This window comes from Equus caballus, chromosome 3, assembly GCF_041296265.1.
Source record: "Equus caballus isolate H_3958 breed thoroughbred chromosome 3, TB-T2T, whole genome shotgun sequence".
Lineage (NCBI taxonomy): Eukaryota > Metazoa > Chordata > Mammalia > Perissodactyla > Equidae > Equus > Equus caballus.
In genome coordinates this window covers 82,689,632-82,711,789 of record NC_091686.1, presented here as the reverse complement: position 1 = coordinate 82,711,789, position 22,158 = coordinate 82,689,632, and the positions used below count along the sequence as shown (strand labels likewise).

Sequence of the window (22,158 nt, the reverse complement as noted above, 5' to 3'; positions counted from 1 at the left end):
AATTAGAGTCAAATAAAAAATACATATCTCTTGTCAACAATTCAAAGAAATACTTAAACCACATTTAATCAAATGCAGAATCAATTCCTTGTAAAACTGAAGAACAGACAGATGCTCCTTTAGGTGAAGGGTCTGTCTCAGACCTAAAGCCTTCGTGATACTTACCAGCAGCATCAGAGGCATTCCCTTTGGAATCAGATTTAAAGCAGAAACATTGCTAGATCCTTTATTTTTTAACATTGTTATGGAAGCAGTAGCCAGTGTGATAAGACCTGAAACATTAAATAAATTATATGGAAAGGGGAGTCAGAATTATAATTAGCTGTACATAATATGTTGAAATTATTGGTAATTTTGCCATTCTGGTAAAGTGGCAGGATTCAAAATAAATATATAGAAAAACAATTTATTTCCTGCATGTCAGCAATAATCAGTTAAAATCTTATGTAGAAACAAAATTTTAAGAGCAACCAGGAATAGGCTTATCAAAAAGTTATCAAAAAAAGAATAATGAAAAATAAACATAATAATTGCTAAGAAAATTTTAGAGAAAAGTAATATAAGAGGATTTGACTTGTCAGTATTAAATCATATTGTATAGTGCTCAAATAAATGCATGCCAGTCAATGAAACTGCATTTTAAAAAAACAAATATACTTAAAAGACGACCTGAGAAGAATATTTGTAAGAATACAACAAAATCAGATGTTTAGTGTAAAGATATTTTTTAAATCAAGGAAAGCAGTAAGATCCCATTATGTAAATGGACCAGGGTCCTGAATACACTACTAAATGTGTGAAAGCAGGTTGACTTCATTTATAGCCAAAGAATTGCGAACTAAAGCAACAAATAAGCCTTTTACACTCATCAAAATGGCAGTGTTTTTTAAATTGTGATAATGCTAATGGTGGTATGGTAAGGTAGCAGTCTCATAGACTGTTGACAGAATTATAAATTGAACTTTCTCAGGAAGTAATTTGTGTATGTGAAGAGTCTTCAGAATACTTAAAATTATACTTCTCAACTGAGGAATTGCAGTCCTAGAAATTTATACTGAAAAGTAATCAGTAATGTAGGTAAATACTATGTACAGAAGATATTTCTGAAAACTGTATTTATAATAGATTTTTTAAAATCTGAGTAGACTTTGCCAACTCTGAAAAATATTAAATATTCAGTGTTGGAGGAATGAATAAATAAATTATGGCTCTGTGGGTGGAATATTATACAGCCATTATAATTTATATTTAGGAAAAAACATATATAATATTAAATGGAAACTACAACAAACAAAATTATAATCTCATTTACATACATCAAAAGACTAGAAGGAAATCTAAAATGTTAACAGTGGTTATCTCTGAGTGGTGTGATAATAGCTGATTGTTTTTTTATCATTTATGCTTTTACACAATGTCTGATTTTTTACAAAGTGAATATATACTATTTTATAATCAGATTTTTAAAAATTTAAGTGGTAATAAAAGCAGTTCTTAGCCATTATTTCTTTTCATTTCCTTGAAGCATTTCTTTGAAGGCGTTGAAGCTCGTGTAGCCCAGGGTATAAGAGAGGAAGAAGTAAGCTATCAGCTTGCATTTAACAAACAAGAGCTTCGTAAAGTTATTAAAGAGTACCCTGGAAAGGAAGTGAAAAAAGGCTTAGACAACCTCTACAAGAAGGTTGATAAGCATTTGTGTGAAGAGGAGAACTTACTCCAGGTATGCTGAGCCCTTGTAACCATCCTAGCTTGAACATCCTTGCATATGTTACCTTCTCTGAAATATTCCTCCAGAAACGCTACAGATTTTCGAATTTTAATGTAAGAGGAAAGTTTCATAAAGTACAGACCACACTAATGAATTGTGAGGAAGAAAGGAGTAATATTTATATGTTTATATGGCTATTCCTATTTATTTTACATTTCTGTTTTATTGTTTTAAGGCATTAAGTTGTTCTTTTGTTTGGAATGGGATTTTTTTGTTTTTTTAGATTTGAGGGGAGGAAGGAAATGGAATATAGTATAGTACAGTGGGGTGATTCTGAGCATGAGGGTTGGAGTTGGAAATGGGCTCATAATCTGGCTCCAGATTAAGTTTCATGACTTTGGGCAAGTTACTTAACCTCTCTGAGCCACAATGTCCTTATTTGAAAAGCGGAAATAATACCTCTCTTGTATAGTGGGCACTTCTGTATTGTCATTGCCATCTTATAGATGAGAAAATCAAAACTTATAGAGATGGAGTGATGTGACCAAGATCCCATAGCTAATGGATGGTAGAGCGAGATTTAAACCCCATATTGAGCCCTTATTCTTTATAAGCCATACCGAAAAGCCCAGAGATGAGTGAGAATAAATCTGATTTCAACATCATGGAAGCCTACATGAGGGGTATTGCATTGTGTTAGCCTCTGAGAGCCAGATGGTAAATTAACAGATCAAGTGGGAGGAGTTGCTTCCAGGTGGAAGAAATGCCATGAGCTAAAAGATGAAAAGTAGAAAGTGTAATACTGTTTAGTAAATAGTCTTAAATTGACAGGAATTGAGGATTTATGAAATTTAAGACTTACAAGGAAAAATTCTGGAAGAATACATTCCCTCAGCTGTCAGATAGGGATGATGATCATAGTATCCACCCTCACCAGGTTGTCGTGAGACTTAAATAAAATAATATGTACATTAAGCACTTCGTACTGTGCTGATATAGAGCAAGTGTCAATAAATGTAACCTATTAATATTAGCTGCTATGTCAGTGTGCGTATCAGACTCTGTCTTGATAGTTGTCTACATGTTAGTTCCCACTCCAAGATTATAATTCCTTGGATGCTGATAATTGGTCTGCCTCATCTGGGTGTCCTCTGCGGCATCAAGCAATGTTTCACATCATCAATTTTAGATAAAGAAATTTTTAAACTTTCATCTGAAATAAGATTTAAGCATTAATAGTTGCATTTCATTTAATCACTAGTCTTTTTTCCATATATAATTTTGCATATTCACATCTGTGTTGGATATTGGAGGAGATATAATAACAGCTAAAATAGCATGAGTGCTTAGTGTGTCAAACACTGTTCTGGGCAGTTAACATACATTCACTCATTTAACCCTCACAATAAACTTATAGGAAGGCATTATTATTATTACCTCAGTTTACAGATAAGGAAATTGAGGCACAGAGCAGTGATGTAACATACTCAACGTCACAAATCTTGTAAGTAGGAGGAGCTAGGATTCTGGCTCCAGAATGCATGTTCTCAACTATGACTATGTGCTCAACTATGTTCTAAATTCTTAGACTATGTCTTGATGTTATTTCTACCTACTTGACTCTGTGTTATTTCCATTCATAGTTAAATGATTTTTATTTTTGTTTTTGTAATAGGTGGTATGGCACTCCATGCAGGATGAATTTATACGCCAGTACAAGCACTTTGAAGGTTTGATAGCTCGCTGTTACCCTGGATCTGGTGTTACAATGGAATTCACTATTCAGGACATTCTGGATTATTGCTCCAGCATTGCACAGTCCCACTAAACTGTGTGAAAGGAGAAAAGATAAATGAAAAAGCAGTCTGAGTACATTATTCAAAAACATCAAGCAACTGTTTTGAAAACCCAGACTTGAAATTTTTTTTTTCCTTCTGCTTTTTCTCCCCAAATCCCCCCAGTACATAGTTGTATACCTTAGTTGTGAGTCCCTCCAGTTGTGGCACATGGGACGCCACCTAAGCATGGCCTGATGAGCAGTGCTATGTCCACGCCCAGGATCCAAACAGGTGAAACACTGGGCCGCTGAAGCAGAGCAAGTGAACTTAACCACTCAGCCATGGGGCTGGCCCCCAGACTTGAAATTCTGTGTATTATTAAGTATCAGATAAATGGGTAATACCATACTACAAGTATTCAAGGGCAAAGGTACCAACCTATGTAACAATTTTATTTGCCCAGTAGGTTGTGTACCAACTTAAAGTATTTATCGCATCATAAAATGCCTTTAGCCTTTTTCTATGACTGAATAGGAAATTTTCCTTGAGTGCCCAGCTTCTTGTATTTGAGAGTAGGTATCCTCTGTGTAATACCCTGAGAGTTCTTCAGCTCTCACTAATTCAGTTTTGTTTACAAATCATGTAACTACTAAAACATTGTATAGAATTTTTTCCCTCTAACTAATGTGTATATGGATAAGGGATCTTGTGATGATCAGTTGTAAACTTGGATTTTGAGGATTATGTGACTGTGTAGCAATGATTCTGAAATAAAAAAATTTTCAAAAAAGTTGAAATTTGATAATTTTCTTAGATCTGTTATATGCTCTTTTGTATATATAAAAGCACCTTCTTAGAAAATCAATCTACAAAAATTAATTACATGTTCATTTACTGCAAAACACTTAAAAGTGTAATAAGAAAAATAAAACCGTTTATAATATGCATGAAAAATATCTAGTACTTAGGACTAAGTGTAACGCAATGTCCTAAGGAATGAATTTCGTCCCCCCCAAAATTCAGATGTGGAAGCCCTAGCTGCTCCCCTCATGTGACTGTATTACAGATAAGGTCTTCAAGGAGGTAATTAAGGCTAAATGAGGTCATAAGGGTGGAGCCCTGATCCAGTAGATCTGAGAAGAGACAGCAAAGCTCGCTCTCTGCTATCTGTGGACACAGCAAGGAGGTGGCCATCGCAAGCCAGGAAGAGACCTCACCAGAACCCAACCAAGCTGGCACCCTGATCTCAGCCTTCCAGCCTCCAGAACTGTGAGAAAATAAATTTCAGTTGTTTAAGCCTCTCGGTCTGTGGTATTTTGTATGGCAGCCTGAACTGACTAATGCAAGATGTATAAGACTTTTATGGAGAAAATTATAAAACTATTGAAAGATATTAAAGAAGGCCTAAATAATTGGAGGAATATTTCATGTTTCTAGATAACAATACATAATGTAGTAGAAAGAGAAGTTATTCTTAAATTTAAAGATTCAGTGCAGACTTCCAGTTTCCAGTCCAGCACATAAGTTTGGAAGTAGTCTCTCCATCCTAACAGCAAGTAAAAAACTGAACAAACTGAAAAGTCAGCTCCTCTTAGATCTGTATGAGAAGTGAGGTCACAGGGCGAACCACTGACACAACTGGAGAGACTGACGGGATTACAGAGAATCACCATTTACAGGAGCAGAAACCCCCAAGTTGAAGCCTCTATAGGAACCAGTGCTGAGGGAGAGAAAACTGAACTGTAGCTGACAAAGTCCTGGAGGCTGAGTGTGGATAAGTCTGAGAAATAAAAATTCAGGGGGGACCCAGTCATGGGGGTAAAACTTTTGTAAGTTTTGCTCCTAGAGCTCTACCATGTCCGGCTATCAAAAAATTACAAGCATACTAAAAGGCAAAAAACAGGGGCCGGCCCCATGGCCTAGTGGTTAAGTTCAGCACGCTCTGCTTTGGCGACCCAGGTTCACTTCCCCAGGCAGACCTACACCACTTGTCAGTGGCCATGCTGTGGTGGTGATCCACATAAATACTATGTGGCACAGATGATAGCTCAGGGAGAATCTTCCTCAGCAAAAAATAAATACATAAGTAAAAGGCAAGAGACAGTTTGAAATACAGAGTAAGCATCAGAACCAGACTCTCATATGGCAGGGATGTTGGCATTATCAGACCAGGAGTTTAAAACAACCATGATTAATATGCTAAGGGCTCTAATGGACAAAGTAGAGAGCATGCAAGAACAGATGGGCAATGTCAGCAGAGACATGGAAATTCCAAAAAGAATCAAGAGAAAGTTCTAGAGATAAAAGTACTGTAAAAGGAGTGAAGAATACTTTTGATGGGCTTACTAGTAGGCTGGACACAGCTGAGGAGAGAATCTCTGAGCTTGAGGATATCTCAATGGAAGCCTCCAAAACCAAAAAGCAAAGACTGAAAAAAAAAACACAGAACAGACTATCCAAGGGCCGTGAGACAACTACAAATGGTGTAATATGCATGTAATGGGAATACTGGAAGGTGAAGAAAGAGAGAAAAGAACAAAAGAACTATTTGAAACAATAGTGACTGATAATTACCCCAAATTAATGTCTGACACCAAACCACAGATCCAGGAAGTTCAGAGAACCACAAGCAGGATGAATGCCAGAAAAACTATGCCTAGGCATATCGTTTTCAAGCTACAGAAAAATCAAAGAAAAAATCCCGAGAGAAGCCAGAGGAAAAAAACACCTTACCTATAGAGGAATAAAGATAAGAATTACATTCCACTTCTCTTCAGAAACCATGCAAGACGGAAGAGAGTGGAGTGAAATATTTAAAGTACTGAGAGAAAAAAACCCACCAACCTAGAATTATACACCCTGCAAAATTATCCTTCAAACGTGAAGGAGAAATAAAAGCCTTTCTCAGATGAACAAAAATTGAGAGAATTTGTTGTCAATAGACCTGCCTTGCAAGAAATGTTACAAGAACTTCAGAGAGAAGGAAAATGACATAGGTCAGAAACTCCAATCTACATAAAGGCAGAGCCTCAGAGAAAGAATAAGTAAAAGTAAAAGAAAACTTTTATTTTTCTTATTCTTAATTGATCTAACAGACAAAAGTTTATTCAAAATAATAACCACAATATGTTCAATTATTTATGCAGATATATGCTTATCTATAAGTGAAATGAATGATAGCAATGATACAAGGTATGAGAGAGGAATTGGGATTATTTTGTTATTATAAGGTACTCATCCACGAAGCAGTATAGAATTATTTGAAGGAAGACTTAGATTAGTTGTATATGTATATTGCAAACTCTAGGCTGACCACGTAAAAAAGTTTAAACAGAAGTATAATTGATATGCTAAGAAAGGAGAGAAGACGGAATGATATAAAATGCTCAATTGAAACCACAAACAATAGAGGAAAAATGGAAGACAAAACTAGGAACAAAATACAAGGACAAAAAATTGAAAAGAGTAACAAATATGGTAGCTATTAATCCTACTTTATCAAAAATTATTTTGAATGTCAATAGTCTAAATGAACCAATTGAAAGACAGAGATTTTCAGAGAGGATCAAAAAACAAGACCCAACTATATGTTGTCTACAACAAACTTTAACTATAAAGACACGTATACATTAAAAGTAAGTAGATAGAGAAAGATATACCATGCTAACACTAATCAAAAGAAGGCAGGAGTACATATATTAATTTCAGAAAGAAGAGAATGCAACATGGGTCACCAGCAGCTCTACTGAAGACATTGGAGGAAATTTGGCCAGGGTTCTCGTTCTTGCCATGTCTGCTCCAACCAGCACGGCCTGATCTGGAAATAATGGCCTCAACATGTGCCACCAGTGCTTCTGCAAGTATGCAAAGGACATCGGCTTCATGAAGTTGGACTGAGTGACCTTCCTTGGATGGGTCATCCAAGACATCTACCTATGGCAGATACAATGCTAGTTGTTTGTAGATAAAAGACAAAAATACTTCAAAAAAAATTTCAGAAAGAGCAGACTGCAGAGTAAGGAAAGTTATCAAGGATAAAGAAGGGCATTACACAATAATAAAGAGGTCAATTATCTAGGAAGACCTAACAGTCCTTCATGTGTATAAGCCTAACAACAGAGCACTGAAATACATCAGGTAAAAACTGATACATAGTTGAAGAATTCAAGACACCTCTGTCAGAAATGGACAGGTCCAGTAGGCAGAAAATCAGTATGGATGTAATTGAACTCAACAACACCATCAATGAAACGGATATAATGGACATCTATAGACTACTTCATCCAGTTACAGAAGAATACACATTCTTCTCAAGGTCATATGGAACATTCACCAAGGTAAACCTCATTCTATACCATGAAACACACCTTAATACATTTAAAAGAGCAGAAATTATATAATATCTGCTCTCAGACTGCAATGGAATTAAACTAGAAATCAATAACAGAAAGATAACAGGAAAATCCCAAAATACTTGGAGATTAAACACAGTGCAATTCCAGGCAAAGGTCACAACTGTTTTGGTTTGATTTGGTTTCTGTGGGACCTGAAAAGCTGGTTCTAAAATTTATATGGAAAAACAAAAATCTAATAGCCAAGACACTCTTGAGAAATGAGGTAGAAGGAGTTTCCTTATTATAATTAAAGCAGTGTTGTATTTGTGCAAAGATAAATAAGTAGACCAGTGAAACAAAACTGAGAGCCCAGAAGAAGACCCACACAACTATGGACCCTTGCTTTATCACAGCTGTGGTGTGGCAAATCAGTGGGGAAAAGATAGACTTGAATAAATGATGCTGGGACAGGTTGTCCAAAAGAGAAAATGTAAAAATTGAACCCTTACCTCACACCATGGACAAAACGAATTCCACGTGTATTGAATTCCCAAACGTGAAAGGCAAAACCATAGAACCTTTAGAAGACAGTATAAGAGGGTATCTTTTTAATCTCAGAACAGAGAAGGATTTCGTTAAACAAGATGCAAAATTGCAAATCATAAAGAAAAAAATTATATGTTTGACTACGTTAAAGTTAGGAACTTGTGTTCATCTTTTGATGAAAGTGAAACAACAAACCACAAATTGAGAGACAAAAGTTGCAACATATAACAATCAGTATCCAAAACTTATAAACTCCTAAAAATCAGGTAAAAAGAAAAAAAAGACAAACCAATAGACAAAAAGGATGAAAAACTTGTACAGGCATTTCACAGAAGAAGGAAACAGAATGGCCAATAAGCATATGAAGTGTTCACCTTTATTTGACATCACAGAAATGTGAATTAAATTTAAAGGGATGTGAGGTCACCAGAACACAAATGCTTCTGGAAGAAGCATAATCTGGTATAATTACTTAAACAATTTGACATTATCTAATAAAGTTAAAGACAAGTGTAGTGTATGACTCAGCAATTCTACTCCTAAGGATGTGCTCCAAAGCAGGAAAGCTCAACACAAACTACTTAAGTGTCTCTGTAAAATACAGATGCCTGGGCCCCACCTCCAGACGTTAGATTTCAACTGCGTCAGGGCAGAGCCCAGGCATTCTACAATTTTTGAAAGCTCCTCAGTGATTCTGATATTCAGTGAGGATTGAGAATCACTTCCATAAAGAGACTCACGCACTTAGGCATTAGCGCAAAGTCTTAACAAAGACTCTATCAGCACCGTTTGTAGTAGCAAAAAACTGCAGACAACCCAATGTCCATCAACAATAGAATGGATAAATTCAGGTATAATCATTCAATGGAATGCCAATATAGTAGCGAAAATGAGTGAATTTTAGCTACACACAACAGTGTACACACAACTGCAAAATTAAGCAATGTATTGTTTAGGGTTACAAATGTGGTAAAACTGAAGAAAAGCAAGAGAGTGATCCCAAAATTCTGGAGAGTAATTAGAGGGCAGGAAGAGAAGGGTATGGGACGTGGGAGGGCCACACACACAGGGTTTTAAAGGCATATTGTAATGTTCTTTTACTTGAACTGGGCGGTGGGTACATGAGTTTCATTGGACCATGACACTTTATACCTTACATACACCTTACAAATCTTATTTTATATCAGTGCAACATTTCATTTAAAAACTTAAAATCAAATTCATATATATTATATATGTGTGTGTATATATATACCTTTATTGCTATATAATGAAATCTGGACATTTATAGATGACAGTCTGGGACCAAAGAAGACCCAGTGACTTGATCAAGGTCCAAGCCAGGTATTAACAGAGCTGATACACAACACTAAACTCCCTCTCAAAGGGCTGGTCTTTCTTTTTCTCAACTGATAGCAGGAATGATAGAAATACACATCCCATCCAAGGAGCAAACACTGTCCAATATCTCCATTAACAGGCAATGGTTAATTTTAACAGAAAGTGTATGGCTCTTATTTAAAGAAAAGACAGTGGATGACTCCCATCAGCTATAGTTTTCTAGACCTTAAAGATCTATGCTATGGTTTGCTAGAAAGGATAGAGGAAGAGGAACACAGACCTTTTAGACAAACCATTGAAAATGATAATTTAGAGAATATCTGTAAATGAAAAAGTACTAAGTAAAAACGGCTGTGCCAGGAAGGTTAAATACATAATAGTAGATTTGTGTCAAAAAAGTAAGATTATTAATTCGCATAAGTATATGCTTTGGGATCCTTTCCATCGTGCTTCTCAAACTTTAATGTCCATGTGAAAGAACCAGGAATCTTGTTGAAATGTAGATTCTGATTCAGCAGGTTTTGTGTAGTCCGAGATTCTGCATTTCTAACAAGATCCGAGTAATATCAATGCTGCTGGTCTATAGCCCACAGTTTGAGTTGCAAAGCTTTACAGTGTAGACTTACATCATTCATACCTCTGAGCAAATTAGGATAATTTGGCTTTTTCTCCTTTGGGAGACAGCTGACATTTATGCTTGTGGTTTAAAAAGAGTTCTCAGTTGTTATGTTTGGCAGCACTGTGATACAATGCTCACTTACCTCAAGTCCTGAGAGAGTGTGGTACTAAGTTCATTTAGGGGCTGGCCCCGTGGCCGAGTGGTTAAGTTCATGTGCTCCGCTGCAGGTGGCCCAGTGTTTCGTTGGTTCAAATCCTGGGCGCGGACATGGCACTGCTCATCAAGCCACGCTGAGGCAGCGTCCCACATGTCACAACTAGAAGGACCCACAACGAAGAATATACAACTATGTACTGGAGGGCTTTGGGAGAAAAAGGAAAAATAAATAAATAAAACATCAAAAAAATAAATAAATAACAATAAAAATAAAAAAATAAGTTCATTTAGGAGTAATTCATATTTCCAAAAGAGGATGGAGAAAGCACTCAAAAGGCAATGAGATAGATGGAAAGAGGGAGAGGAATGTATGAAAAAAGACAAACGAGGTACAAAGGGGCAATGGACACCATGGCAACCAAGACAAAGCAACATCAATCTATGAGCAAACTGCTTGTCCAGCAATCCTAAGAAGGCATCTTCTCTGAGATCAGAGAGGAACTTCCAAAAGAGGAAGTTCCTGAGATACACAGGACTTTTGCCTCTATGTCTACTTCCTTCTTGGTATGTTGTGAAATGAAGAGACAATTAGGGCTGTGGCAGATGTGACCGTGAAGGTAGGAGGATTATGTTGAGGAATCAAAGAAAAATGTAAATCATAGAATGACATGTGTGCATTAATAGCAAATATGTAAAAATAACATGTATACAAATAGTAAAGAGAGTAAGTGAAATTATTTGAAATTTTAGGGCACTGGGTTTAATTTCTTTAATGGTTATCCATATGTTACTATTAATCATCAGAGGTTTCTATTTAACTTTCATTGCACAGTCATGGTCCTTTTGTGTTTTGTGGATGATTTAAGTAATAATAGGTGCAGAAAAGTCTGAGAGTTCTTTGGAAGAAATTTTACATCGTTGCATTAGCATTTAACATATCTTGCATTTGCTATACTTTAAAAGAGCCCCTTATCTTTGGATGGTTTTTCTGAGCTGTTAGTTTACCCTGCGGGCTTTGCCAAGCTGTAACTAAGCCAATATCGATTCTCTGCCACTATTTTGAGGTCAGCATTGACCAGTCAATATTATAGCACTTAGGGAAAGAGAACTTTCTGAAAGGATTTCTAAGTAGTGGAATAATACATTTAATCCAAAGCACCACGTGCTTTCAGAAGAAAGTTTGTAGGCACCAAAATTTAATTTGAAGAAAAAATCTTGAAGTGGTTTGTATCAAAATTTACTTATTATAACTTTACCTAGGATTTTTAAGTCGTTTACTTTAAATTATGGCTATAAATGTACCACATCTAACTTGTGCTCATAAAAATTCGTTTCCATATTTGTTTACTCAGGAGGAGTAATCTGCTGTAAGACCTATCAAACCATAAGATTTATCAGAGTGAACCGTTCTCTAAACAGAAGAGAGGAGAAACAGTTAGAGTACAATGCACTGAATACTTTGACTTTTACTGATGAAGCCTAAAGTAATCTGCCTCTTCCTGGGGCATCATCCTAAGAATCACGATATCTCAGCTTCTTCTCAGGGTCCCTTGCCTTTTAATGATTTCCTGTCTCTTACCCTTGTCTTTGGACCACAGTTTCTTTTTTCTGCCTGAAAAATTACATTGCTTTTGATCAGGGGGCATAAAATTTATCAAAATACTCTAGAAATGAATTGAGCTGTTTCTCACTCCATATCACAGTAGATTCATCCTGAATCCTGGTAGGACTATCCATGACAGTCCCCATGCTCCATAAGGATTAGGCAGATGACTATACCAGCCAGACCAATCAGACTCTGCCTCTGCCAGGAATCTGAATCTTGAGCAGAGTGACACTGGGTGGAATGAAGGCACTTGGAGTAAATCATTCTAGTGGTCACACCAAACAAGACCATTCATAAATGTCTTCTATAAGATCCCCAGAGTTGTCCCGGTTTCTATGCCTCCCAAGGTCAGGTGATTCTGTTTTCCTTTGATTCTGGGAGTCACCCAAGCTTCTTCCCATTTTGAGGTCCGGGAGTGGTAGGGAGCACTTAAGTTAGCAGAAGTTAGTTTCTGTAGCTTGCAACCAAAGACCCCCTATTGATGCCAGCCAAAACATGTATATACACAAAATCAAATAAACTATGTAAGACAATAAATGATAGGTGCCAAGTGAATGATACAGACAGCAAATACTGCAATAGCTCCAAGGAGCTAGGTATATTTGTGGCCTAATAAAGTCAAAGAAGACTTTATAAAGGAAATCACATTTTATTCATCCATTCATCAGTTGATAGTCATTTGGACTGTTTTCACCTTTTGATTATTACGAACAATGCTGCTCTAAACATTTGTGTACGGGTTTTTGTATGTACATATGTTTTTATTTCTCTTGGGTACATCCTTGGGAATGGAATTGTTGGGTCATAATAGGAACACTATGCTTAACTTTTTGAGGAATTGCTGAACTGGGACGCACCAACATTTAATGGGATTAGAGAAGAAAAGGAGCTCACGACAGAGGATGACCAGGATGGCCGAAGAGGTAGGAGGAGGTCAGGAGATGTTGTGTCACGAGGACCAAGAGAAGAACAGGTTCCAGAAAGAAAGGTGTGATCAACAGTGTCCAATGGTTAAATAAGACAAGAACTGAAAGAGTCCACTTAATTTGGCATTTGGTTGGTCATCGCTGACCTTCGTCAAAGCATTTCAGCACTTCAGTCGCAGAGAGGAGAACTGATTGTGGTGGAATTGAGTACAAATAGGAGATAAGGGGAAGATTTATGGTATAGAAGGACTCCTCTTCCCAGAAGCTTGATTATGAAGAAAAGGATAGTGACCCAGATGGGGACCCAGGATCAAAGCCAGGACTTTATTAAGATGGTCTTGAACCTGTGTATCCATCAGAGTTCAATGCAGGAAATAAAAAACATTCCAGATATTTCAAAAAGAAAGGAATTTAATTCATGAAATTAAGTGCTTACAAAATCAACAAGTGGCAGAAGGCCATGAGTCAGAGGGCCGCCACTGAACTTTCTGCTTCAAGATCACGTCACTACAGCTGCAACCCATGGCTTCCGCCACTGCCACCACCATAGCTGCCACCACTATAGCCTCCCTACTCCACCTGTGAGATGGTGCTAGGGAAGAGGACAGGTGCTGTTTAGATGACTACAGATGTGGATGCAGGAAGTGGAGGTTTGCTCCTTCCAGTAGCAACACAAACATATCCTGGTTAGAAACAGAGCCCTCATTTCGAGATGGCTAGTTGTTTGTAATTTACCTTGAGCACCATGTACAAAGCGCTATGGTCAGAATGCATGATCTAGTTTAATTCTTACAAGTCCTCTTAGGGAAGTTATACTGTTGTCCCAAGGTCACACTGTTAGGAAGTGATGGAGCCACAATTCCAACCCAGGCCTATCTGACTTCATGTGTGCTTTTTGGGCACAGCTTGTACCCAGCTCTGTCTCCCCAGGACAGAGATGTTTACTACCTGCCCACTTTGGACAAAGCACAAGAAAAGGCCTTCTATCCACAGCTGGCCTTCCAAGAAATTGGTGTAGAATTCTCCAAACTAACCTGGGGATGAGCCCCGGCCACCAATCCTAGAAACTAGACACAAACTGAGTCCTGTTTCTTAATCAGAGGCCAATAATCTATTCGCTAGACTGGCATGTCTCTTCCCCATTTTAATCAGACTGCCAAAGTTATGTCTTTTTTAATTTAGAAAGAATCATATTACCACCTTTCAAAACATTGACAAATCCAATGGATCAATCACCAGTGCCTTCCATTTTACGCTAGCACAATAGACAGCAGAGGCTGTACTGGCTGCTTTATAACATCAAAAATAAAATAAGCCATGAAAGCTTTGGACCTTAAGCTGTGGTATCAGACATTCACATAAACGCACGTAAGCCTTGATGAAACGCTTTGTCATTATTCAATCTGTTCATTCTATTACTCAGTATAAGGTCTCTGAAGCACAACAGGAAGCACTTAAAAAATACCTGCAAATAAAACTTCATAATTTAATCTGTTCTATTTTAATCAGATGTCATCCTATCAAGGAAGTTCAAAAAATAACTGCATAGCATCTTCTCAAGTTTATATAACAGTAAGTTTTTTCTTAAAGATATTTCTTTTACTTTATATTATTTGGTCATTCGTTATTCAATCATTTATTCATTCATCAAACATTTACTGATGACCTGTGGGGCTACAGAGATAAGCTTCAAAAGCTCATGGGGTAATGGGGGAGACAGACAAGTAAAAAGATCCAACCAAAATGCTTACAGTCATTGTCTTCAGGGAAAACAGTAAAATGGAAGGGGGAGGGGGCTGGCCAGGACAGGGAAAAGGTTAGAATCTAAATAAAAGGGGCAGCCCCGTGGCCTAGTGGTTAAGTTCAGTGCACTCCACTTCGGCAGCCCAGGTTCACCGGTTTGAATCTCAGGCTTGGACCCACACCACTCATCAGTGGCCATGCTGTAGTGGGGTCCCACATACAAAATAGAGGAAGATTGGCACAGATGTTAGTAACAGTCCTCCTCAGCAAAAATAAATAAAAAATAAAAAACAGGGGCCAACCCGGTGGTGCAGTGGTTGAGTTTGCACATTCTGCTTCGGCGGCCTGGGGTTCTGCCGCTTCAGATCCCAGGTGGCACCACTTGTCAAGCCGTGCTGTGGTAGGCGTCCCACATATAAAGTAGAAGAAGATGGGCACGGATGTTAGCTCAGGGCCAGTCTTTCTCAGCAAAAAGAGGAGGATTGGCAGCAGATGTTAGCTCAGGGCTAATCTTCCTCAAAAAAAAACAAGAAAAAGATTTCTAAAAAAAAAAGAAGTTAAGTGGGGACTTTCACTTTGTAACCTTGATATTTATACATTGTTTGAATTCTGCTACAAGCATATACTACCTGGTAATTTTGAAATATGGTAAAATGTAAATGTTAATAAAGTTAATATCTTAGAAAGTTAATGTCTTAGATATCTAATATCTTAGAATATCTTATATCTTAATAACATGATTTTTCTCTTTCGCTTTTCCTTTGGTTGGCCCAAGACATCAACCAGTCTCAGAAGGAGATTAAGAGATTTGTTACAGAATGAGAACATTCATGGCTTACTGGATGGCAGACACTGTTCTAAGCAATTTACAGGTAATGCGAAAAGAAAGATAGAATTAATAATCAGTTTTTGACCTTCAAAATAAGGTTGTCCAGCCAAACAGCCTCAGAATTCACTTTCACCCTCCATCCATTAGAAACCAAGCCTGGATGCCTTGGCTCAGAGAGTTCTCTCCTCGGGAGAGCAGACACCCACAGAGGCGTCTAACCGCTCTGTGGTAGAAGGAAGGTGTGCTACAGAGGAAGCCGGGCGGGAGCTGTTCCTCTTCAGCCCCAGGACTGTGGGAAGGAGAGCGCAAGAGAGGAGCAGAGCTGTCAGACACGCGTCCTGAGTGTGTAGCAGGTGACTGGGGGAGACGCCAAGGACAGAAGGGGGTTCTTCTCTCCCACTCTCCATTTGGGACTCTAAGAAGAGGCTTCATTGCAGGCTGCCTTGTGTATCAACCCCAGTGGGGCCAGCATGGCCAGGCGGAGCGAGGTCCTGAGGTTTAACTCTAGAGTCACCTATACTTTCCACATGGGGCCCTTGTGACTGAGAATATCCGAGAATCTGGCCGGGGGTCCATAGCTCCAGAGAGGTGGGTGAGGGACTGCGAGATGGGTCAGGATGATGTGGGAGTCACAGCCAGAAGTCAGAGGAGTGTGTAGTGTTAGGAGCAGCCCGGGAAGGCAGAGTGAGTCAGAGAGGGCCATCGGAGAGAGGGAGAGATCCATGCATCACACCGGCCACAGGCTTCAGTTGCAATGCCAGAGACACTGAGAGCAACCAGATGGACAAAGGTAAGGGAGGTCTCCAAGGACCACAGTCTGCCCCTCAGCCACATGATCAAGCAACCCCACACCTCCCCACATGCATACACCCCGTTAATGTTTTGGAGATGAAAGGATGAAAAATCTGACAGACTGAGCTTTTATTTTCCTGGACAGACTAACACCACCTTTTAAAGGGAGTGTTTTAAATTATTGGGTCAGATTAAGTTTAAACCAGGAAGAATTTAAACATTAATTGTTTTTACTGCTTACCAGCAGGTGGGGACTGAGGAGGAAGACTGAATTAGTTAACAAAAGGACTCTAATTTCTCCATACTTCTGAGAAGTGGTGTGAGTTAAATTCACAATCCTGCTAAATAAATTTAAAAATCAATTACAATACAAAGTATTAAATGCTAGGAAAAGAAGCATAGGGTGCTATGGGAGCTCTAGGCAGCAAAAGTAATTACTATGTTGGATCAGACCCATACAGCATCCAGCCCAGGATTTGGCCTTCCCAGTGGAACCTGGGCACATTTGCCGACGGGTCGAGTTGGGGAGCACGGCTGATTTTGACTTTGCGTTTTGTCAACTAGAAAACTAAAGGTATCCCTTGAAATATCATCAGCTTCTCCCATGACCTGTTTGGCATCCGTTGATTTCTCCAACTCTGCTTGAATGTTTTTATACATCCGCACCATCTGTTGGAGGCGTTAAGTCTCTGCAGAGGGTGTTCCTGAGACTTCTGTTTCTTATCGTTCAACTGTGGTAAGCTGGGAAGAGTGAGGTGAGGCAGGTTCTGTCTGTATTCAGAATCTTCCTCTTCAGATGGTCCCCCCTCCACTGAGAAAAAAAAGAAGCCAAAGTGTATCTACATTCAAGGCTTAGATAGCAAGTATTGATGCTCAGAATGGCTCAAATCATAAATTCTATTTCCTTGCATCCAGTTCTTTCCCTTGCCCCTGAATAATAACTCAGGCAGAACCCATGACTTTTTTGGTCTCTCTGAAATAAAATAAGTCCTTGGTCAATAATTGAAATGTCTAGGGGCTGGCCCAGTGGCACTGCGGTTAAGTTCGCACATTCTGCTTCAGTGGCCTGGGGTTCACCGGTTTGCATCTGGGTGCGGACATGGCACCGCTTGTCAAGCCATGCTGTGGTAGGCATCCCACATATAGTGCAGACGAAGATGGGCACAGACGTTAGCTCAGGGCTAATCTTCCTCAAAATAAAATAAAATGTCTAGTTCCCTGTGATAACCAAAACTTTAAACATGGCTTAATGGTCAATGCTCTCACCCTTTCCTAGCTTGGCCTGCTGCAGGCAGAGAAGAAAAGGGAAGTGGTTACTTGCTTTCCTCTATTCCCAACCCCTCTTCAAACCCTTTCATACCCAAATTCCTAATGGAGGGGGAAGACGGCAAGGGGCAGGGAAGTTCTTACTTGACCAGTGTTTCTGAACCAGTGTCTGCTCTCTGACCCTGCCGGGTGTTTAAACTTGACTCTTTCTTTTTCTTGTGGGTCCTTTGGAAACCCTCCTCCCTCCCCTCAGGGTCTCTCACTTGCAGCTCACTAGCCAAGAGTCAATGCATCTCTATTCCTAGTGGTCCCTTACTCCTTCCTCCGCCCCTAGAACTAGCCCTATCTCCAGCCTCTCGCAGCAGTAGACTCCTTGTCTTTCCTGGAGACCTTCCTAGACAGGATTGTTTTCTGTTGCTCTAGGCGTGGGCATGGAACCCAGTTCTGGCCAATAAAGGGAACTCTACTAGGGGATTCTGGGAGAGATTTTTTCCATAGGGTTCTATGAGACAAAACTATTTTTTTTTTTCTTGCCGCACAATACCTGTCTCCTGCCTTTGCTTTTTGTTTTTGGGGCTGTTGCATGCCGACCTGTTTCTTAGAGTTGTGACAGCCATCCTGTGGCCGTGGAGCAAAAAGTCTGAGGATAAAAGTCACCCACTGAGGAGAGGGAGTGGAAGGATGAAAAGTGGTCAGGTCCTTGATGGCGCCATTAAACCACAAACCAAACTAGGACTGCCAGGTATTTTGTCAAGTGAGACTGTGACTGCACAAAATTGGTGTTCTTTTGCCCGATGCGCATAAATCGCCAATTACAGCATCAGTGAGATCGACCTGCAGGGAGACGGGGGGCGTATGCCCTCAGATCTGTCTCCCCAATTCACGATTTGGGGCAAAATTTAAGAAGTGAGAGAGAATACGCTGGCACGCGGAAACACCAGCAGGACAGGTTTTGACTGATGGGCTTCAAACATTTATGGTGAGGTTCTAAACATTTAGGATGAGGTTCTAAACACTTAGGATGAGGTTCTAAACATTTTTGGTGAGGTGGGGAAGGAATTTTAACACTGGATCTTCCTGAATGAGGGACCCCTCACTTCTGATGAGTCCGACTTTGAAGTTCCAGTCTTGTCCTGGTCCTTGGGTTCCGTGGGAAGGAGGATCTTTGGTTCCCTGGTCATTTCAGGTCACGATTTCTTCTTCTGCGCATGCTCTGGCTACATGACATTGCAGTTTTTCTGAAAGACAATCCTTAATCACTTTGTTGATAAGAGATGGGGTCTGTTCAAACAGGGTCTAAATGGGCCAGTGGTTACAAAACCACAAAATGCTCCTATTACCTAATCAATTATTAATCATGTGTTCTGATAACTTTCAGCCAAATGCATGTTGACTGATGCTCAGACTGAGTCCCTGGAACCTGTGATTTGTAAGAGAGAGAGAGAGAATCCGGGCCTAGGAAAAAGATTTGGATCAAGCCCAAGTCAGCAAGTGAGTATTTCCTTGTTTCTGCACAGTTAGGACTTTCTGAGCAAGTTTTACCAGAACTTGTGTTAAAGAACAAGATTTGGAAGTTAAATTCTGACTATGACTGATTGGTAGTGAGAGAACTCCAGAGAGATTTTCCTCCCTGGAGGTGTGTGTTTACATATCAAGGGGAGGCAAAACCTGGCACCATGGAGCCATCCCAGGAGTGGTAAACCAGGAGAGGCTTCTCTTGTCTTCCCCCTGGAGACATTTATTTATATTCCAGAAGGTAAGAACCCAGGACCTTTCCCTTCTCTTCCCAAGAAAAATGAGGGTACCCCAAGCGGCAAAGTTTTCCCTCCCTTTCTCAGGTGGGGCGGGGAGAGAGCTCACCCTGTCATATATAAACTCTCAGATTCTTTTTTTTTTTTTTTAAAGATTTTATTTCCCCTTTTCCTCCCAAAGCCCCCAGGTACATAGTCGTGTATCTTTAGTTGTGGGTCCTTCTAGTTGTGGCATGTAGCACGCTGCGCCACCATGGCCTAATGAGTGGTCCCATGTCCGTGCCCAGGATTCGAACTGGGGAAACCCTGGGCCACCAAAGCAGGGTGCGCCAACTTAACCACTCGCCCATGGGGCCAATCCCTCAGATTCTTAATTTGGAGGGTCTTCCTCTCCTGCAGTACAGACCCCTGTATATATAGGGCGACATCTGGCTCTCAGCGTATCACCCTGCTGGGTTGGGCAAGGGAACTGATAGTTATTGGTGTAAATAATAATAACTTTGATCTCTGCTCCAGAAACCTCATGTTTGAATGGATAATATAAATAAATGTAGATATTAAAAACTTAGTCATAGAAAGAGGCTTGCGCATGGTTCTTCACTGGAGAATATGTGACAGTTGCTAAAAAAGCTAATGTGATACTAGGCTGTGTTGATATATATTGAATGTGCTGTGCATATATATCAAGGGAAATAAATATATGGCAGTCCTCAGCCCCAATCCGATGTAATCACTTCTGGGTATAAATTTCAGTAAGAAAACTGAGAAAGTAGAGTGTTTCTACTCCAGAGAAGGCCCCTGGATAAGCAATGGGCTTGAAGACCATGTTATGTGAGCAAAGGTTGAAGCATTTGAGGTATTTCTGAAAGGTCATCACATCATAAGGAAAGGCAGAGTCTAGCTTCATGTAAAGAAGAATGTTTCTCTTAAGAATGAATGCCAAATTCAGAGTTGTTTTAACTTCTAGAGTTGAAGTCAAGACTCTATCGCTTACTTGGCAACTTCTAGTAAGTTACTTAATCCCATTTGTAAAATGAGGATGCCAATATTTCCTGCTTCATAGGGTTATTACAGTGATTAAATGAAATAGTACCTGTAAAGCATACACAGTACTTAGAACAGAACCTAACAAGCACTCAAAACACAATGGCTCTTATTAGTTTATTAGTAGCTTTGTTTATTGACTTTCTCCACCTTTTATTTGGCTACCTACTCATCCTAAACATTTCTGGTAGTTTTAATTTACATGCCTCTTATTTTCAGTAAGTTTGAGTCTCTTTTCAAATGGTAAAGAGCCATTTGATGAATCACATTTTCATACCTTTGCCCATTTTAAAATAACTTTCCTAATATATGCTATTATTTGTTACTCATTTTACTATCAACTTATAGAAGCTTTTTATATATTACGTAAATGATAATAGTTGTAAATATTTTCCCCAGCTTATCCTTTGTCTTTTGACCATAGAACTTTTGACATGCAGAAGGTTTTTCAAATATATATATTAGTATTCATCAATCTTTTCATTCATGCAGAATCCCCACTCTTATCTCTGTTCTCATTGACTCCAAAAGATGATTAAAAAGTGTAATTCCAGGACTGGCACAGTAGCGTAGTGGTTAAGTTCACGCACTCTGCTCTGATGGCCTGGGGTGCACTGGTTCAGATCCTGGGCGCAGACCCAGCACCACTTGTCGAGCCGTGCTGAGGCGGTGTCCAACATAGGAGATCTAGAAGGACCTGAAACTAGGATATACAGTTAGTCACTGGTGGGGCGGCCCCGTGGCCAAGTGGTTAAGTTCGCCCACTCTGCTTCGGCAGCCCAGGGTTTCACTGGTTCGGATCCTGGGTGCAGACACGACACCGCTCCCAAGGCCATGTTGAGGTGGCATCCCACATGCCACAACTAGAAGGACCCACAACTAAAATATACAACTATGTACTAGGGGGATTTGGGGAGAAAAAGCAGAAAAAAAAACCCAATTAGTTACTAGGGTTTTGGGGAAGCAAAGAAAAAAAAGAGGAAGATTGGCAACATATGTTAGCTCAGGGCAAACCTTCCTCACTAAAAAAAATGTAATTCCTTGCACTAGCATTACGAATTGAAAATTTCTGATGTCTTTGTAGATACACAAAATAAACTGCGACATCAGCAAGATACTTGAGCATTGTGCTTTTAGAAGGGACCCTTTCTTGAGAATAATTTTCCAGCGTCTCTGCTGCTAAAGAGCTAGCTTCTCATAACATCTGATCAATCACACAGTTTGAGCGTCTTTTGTAGCCAAGTCACTACAGAGCCTCCACTGCAAGGCTCCAGACAGACTGGAGCTATCGTAACCGTTAGCCTTATCTGCCAGTAATAATCAGGTTGCCAACCAAACCATACACCTGTAGCAATAGGGAAATTGACTCCCTACTGCTTAAATAAAAGGATCTGAATTAGCTGGCAGTAATATTGATATTTTGCCCCATCTCTGGGCCAGTCACTGAAGGGAGGCAACTGGGCTTATTGGACTTGGTGTCAGAAAGCCTGGTTCATTCAGCTCAATTCGGTTCAGTTCTGTTCAATTCAGTTCAATTCACACTTTCCGACCTTTTATTAAGTGCCAGACACTCTACTTGGGTTATGGGCACAAAGAACACACTAGTCTTCTGTATACTGTGAGGAGCTCACAGTCTAAAGGGGGAAAGAGGATAATCAGCGACTACAGTAGAGTTAATGACACCTGGATACACAGAATATGTTTTGAAAATACAGAGAA

General features: G+C 39.4%; 1 protein-coding gene and 1 pseudogene across 23 annotated transcripts in view; both read left to right on the top strand.

The window, feature by feature from the left end:
• The window catches only part of EXOC1 (exocyst complex component 1), a 54,082-nt gene extending 49,799 nt beyond the window's left edge, over positions 1 to 4,283 (top strand). For all 23 annotated transcript variants that reach the window (XM_001492690.7, XM_003364711.5, XM_070263807.1 and 20 more), the window contains 2 exons: positions 1,526 to 1,720; positions 3,384 to 4,283. In XM_001492690.7, coding sequence (XP_001492740.2) covers positions 1,526 to 1,720; positions 3,384 to 3,536 — 348 coding nt within the window. In that variant the 3' untranslated portion in view covers positions 3,537 to 4,283. The remainder of the gene's footprint in view (positions 1 to 1,525; positions 1,721 to 3,383) is intronic.
• A 2,809-nt stretch (positions 4,284 to 7,092) lies between these two features.
• Positions 7,093 to 7,514, top strand: LOC138923651 (small ribosomal subunit protein uS14-like; annotated as a pseudogene).
• The last annotated feature ends 14,644 nt before the right edge of the window (positions 7,515 to 22,158 follow it).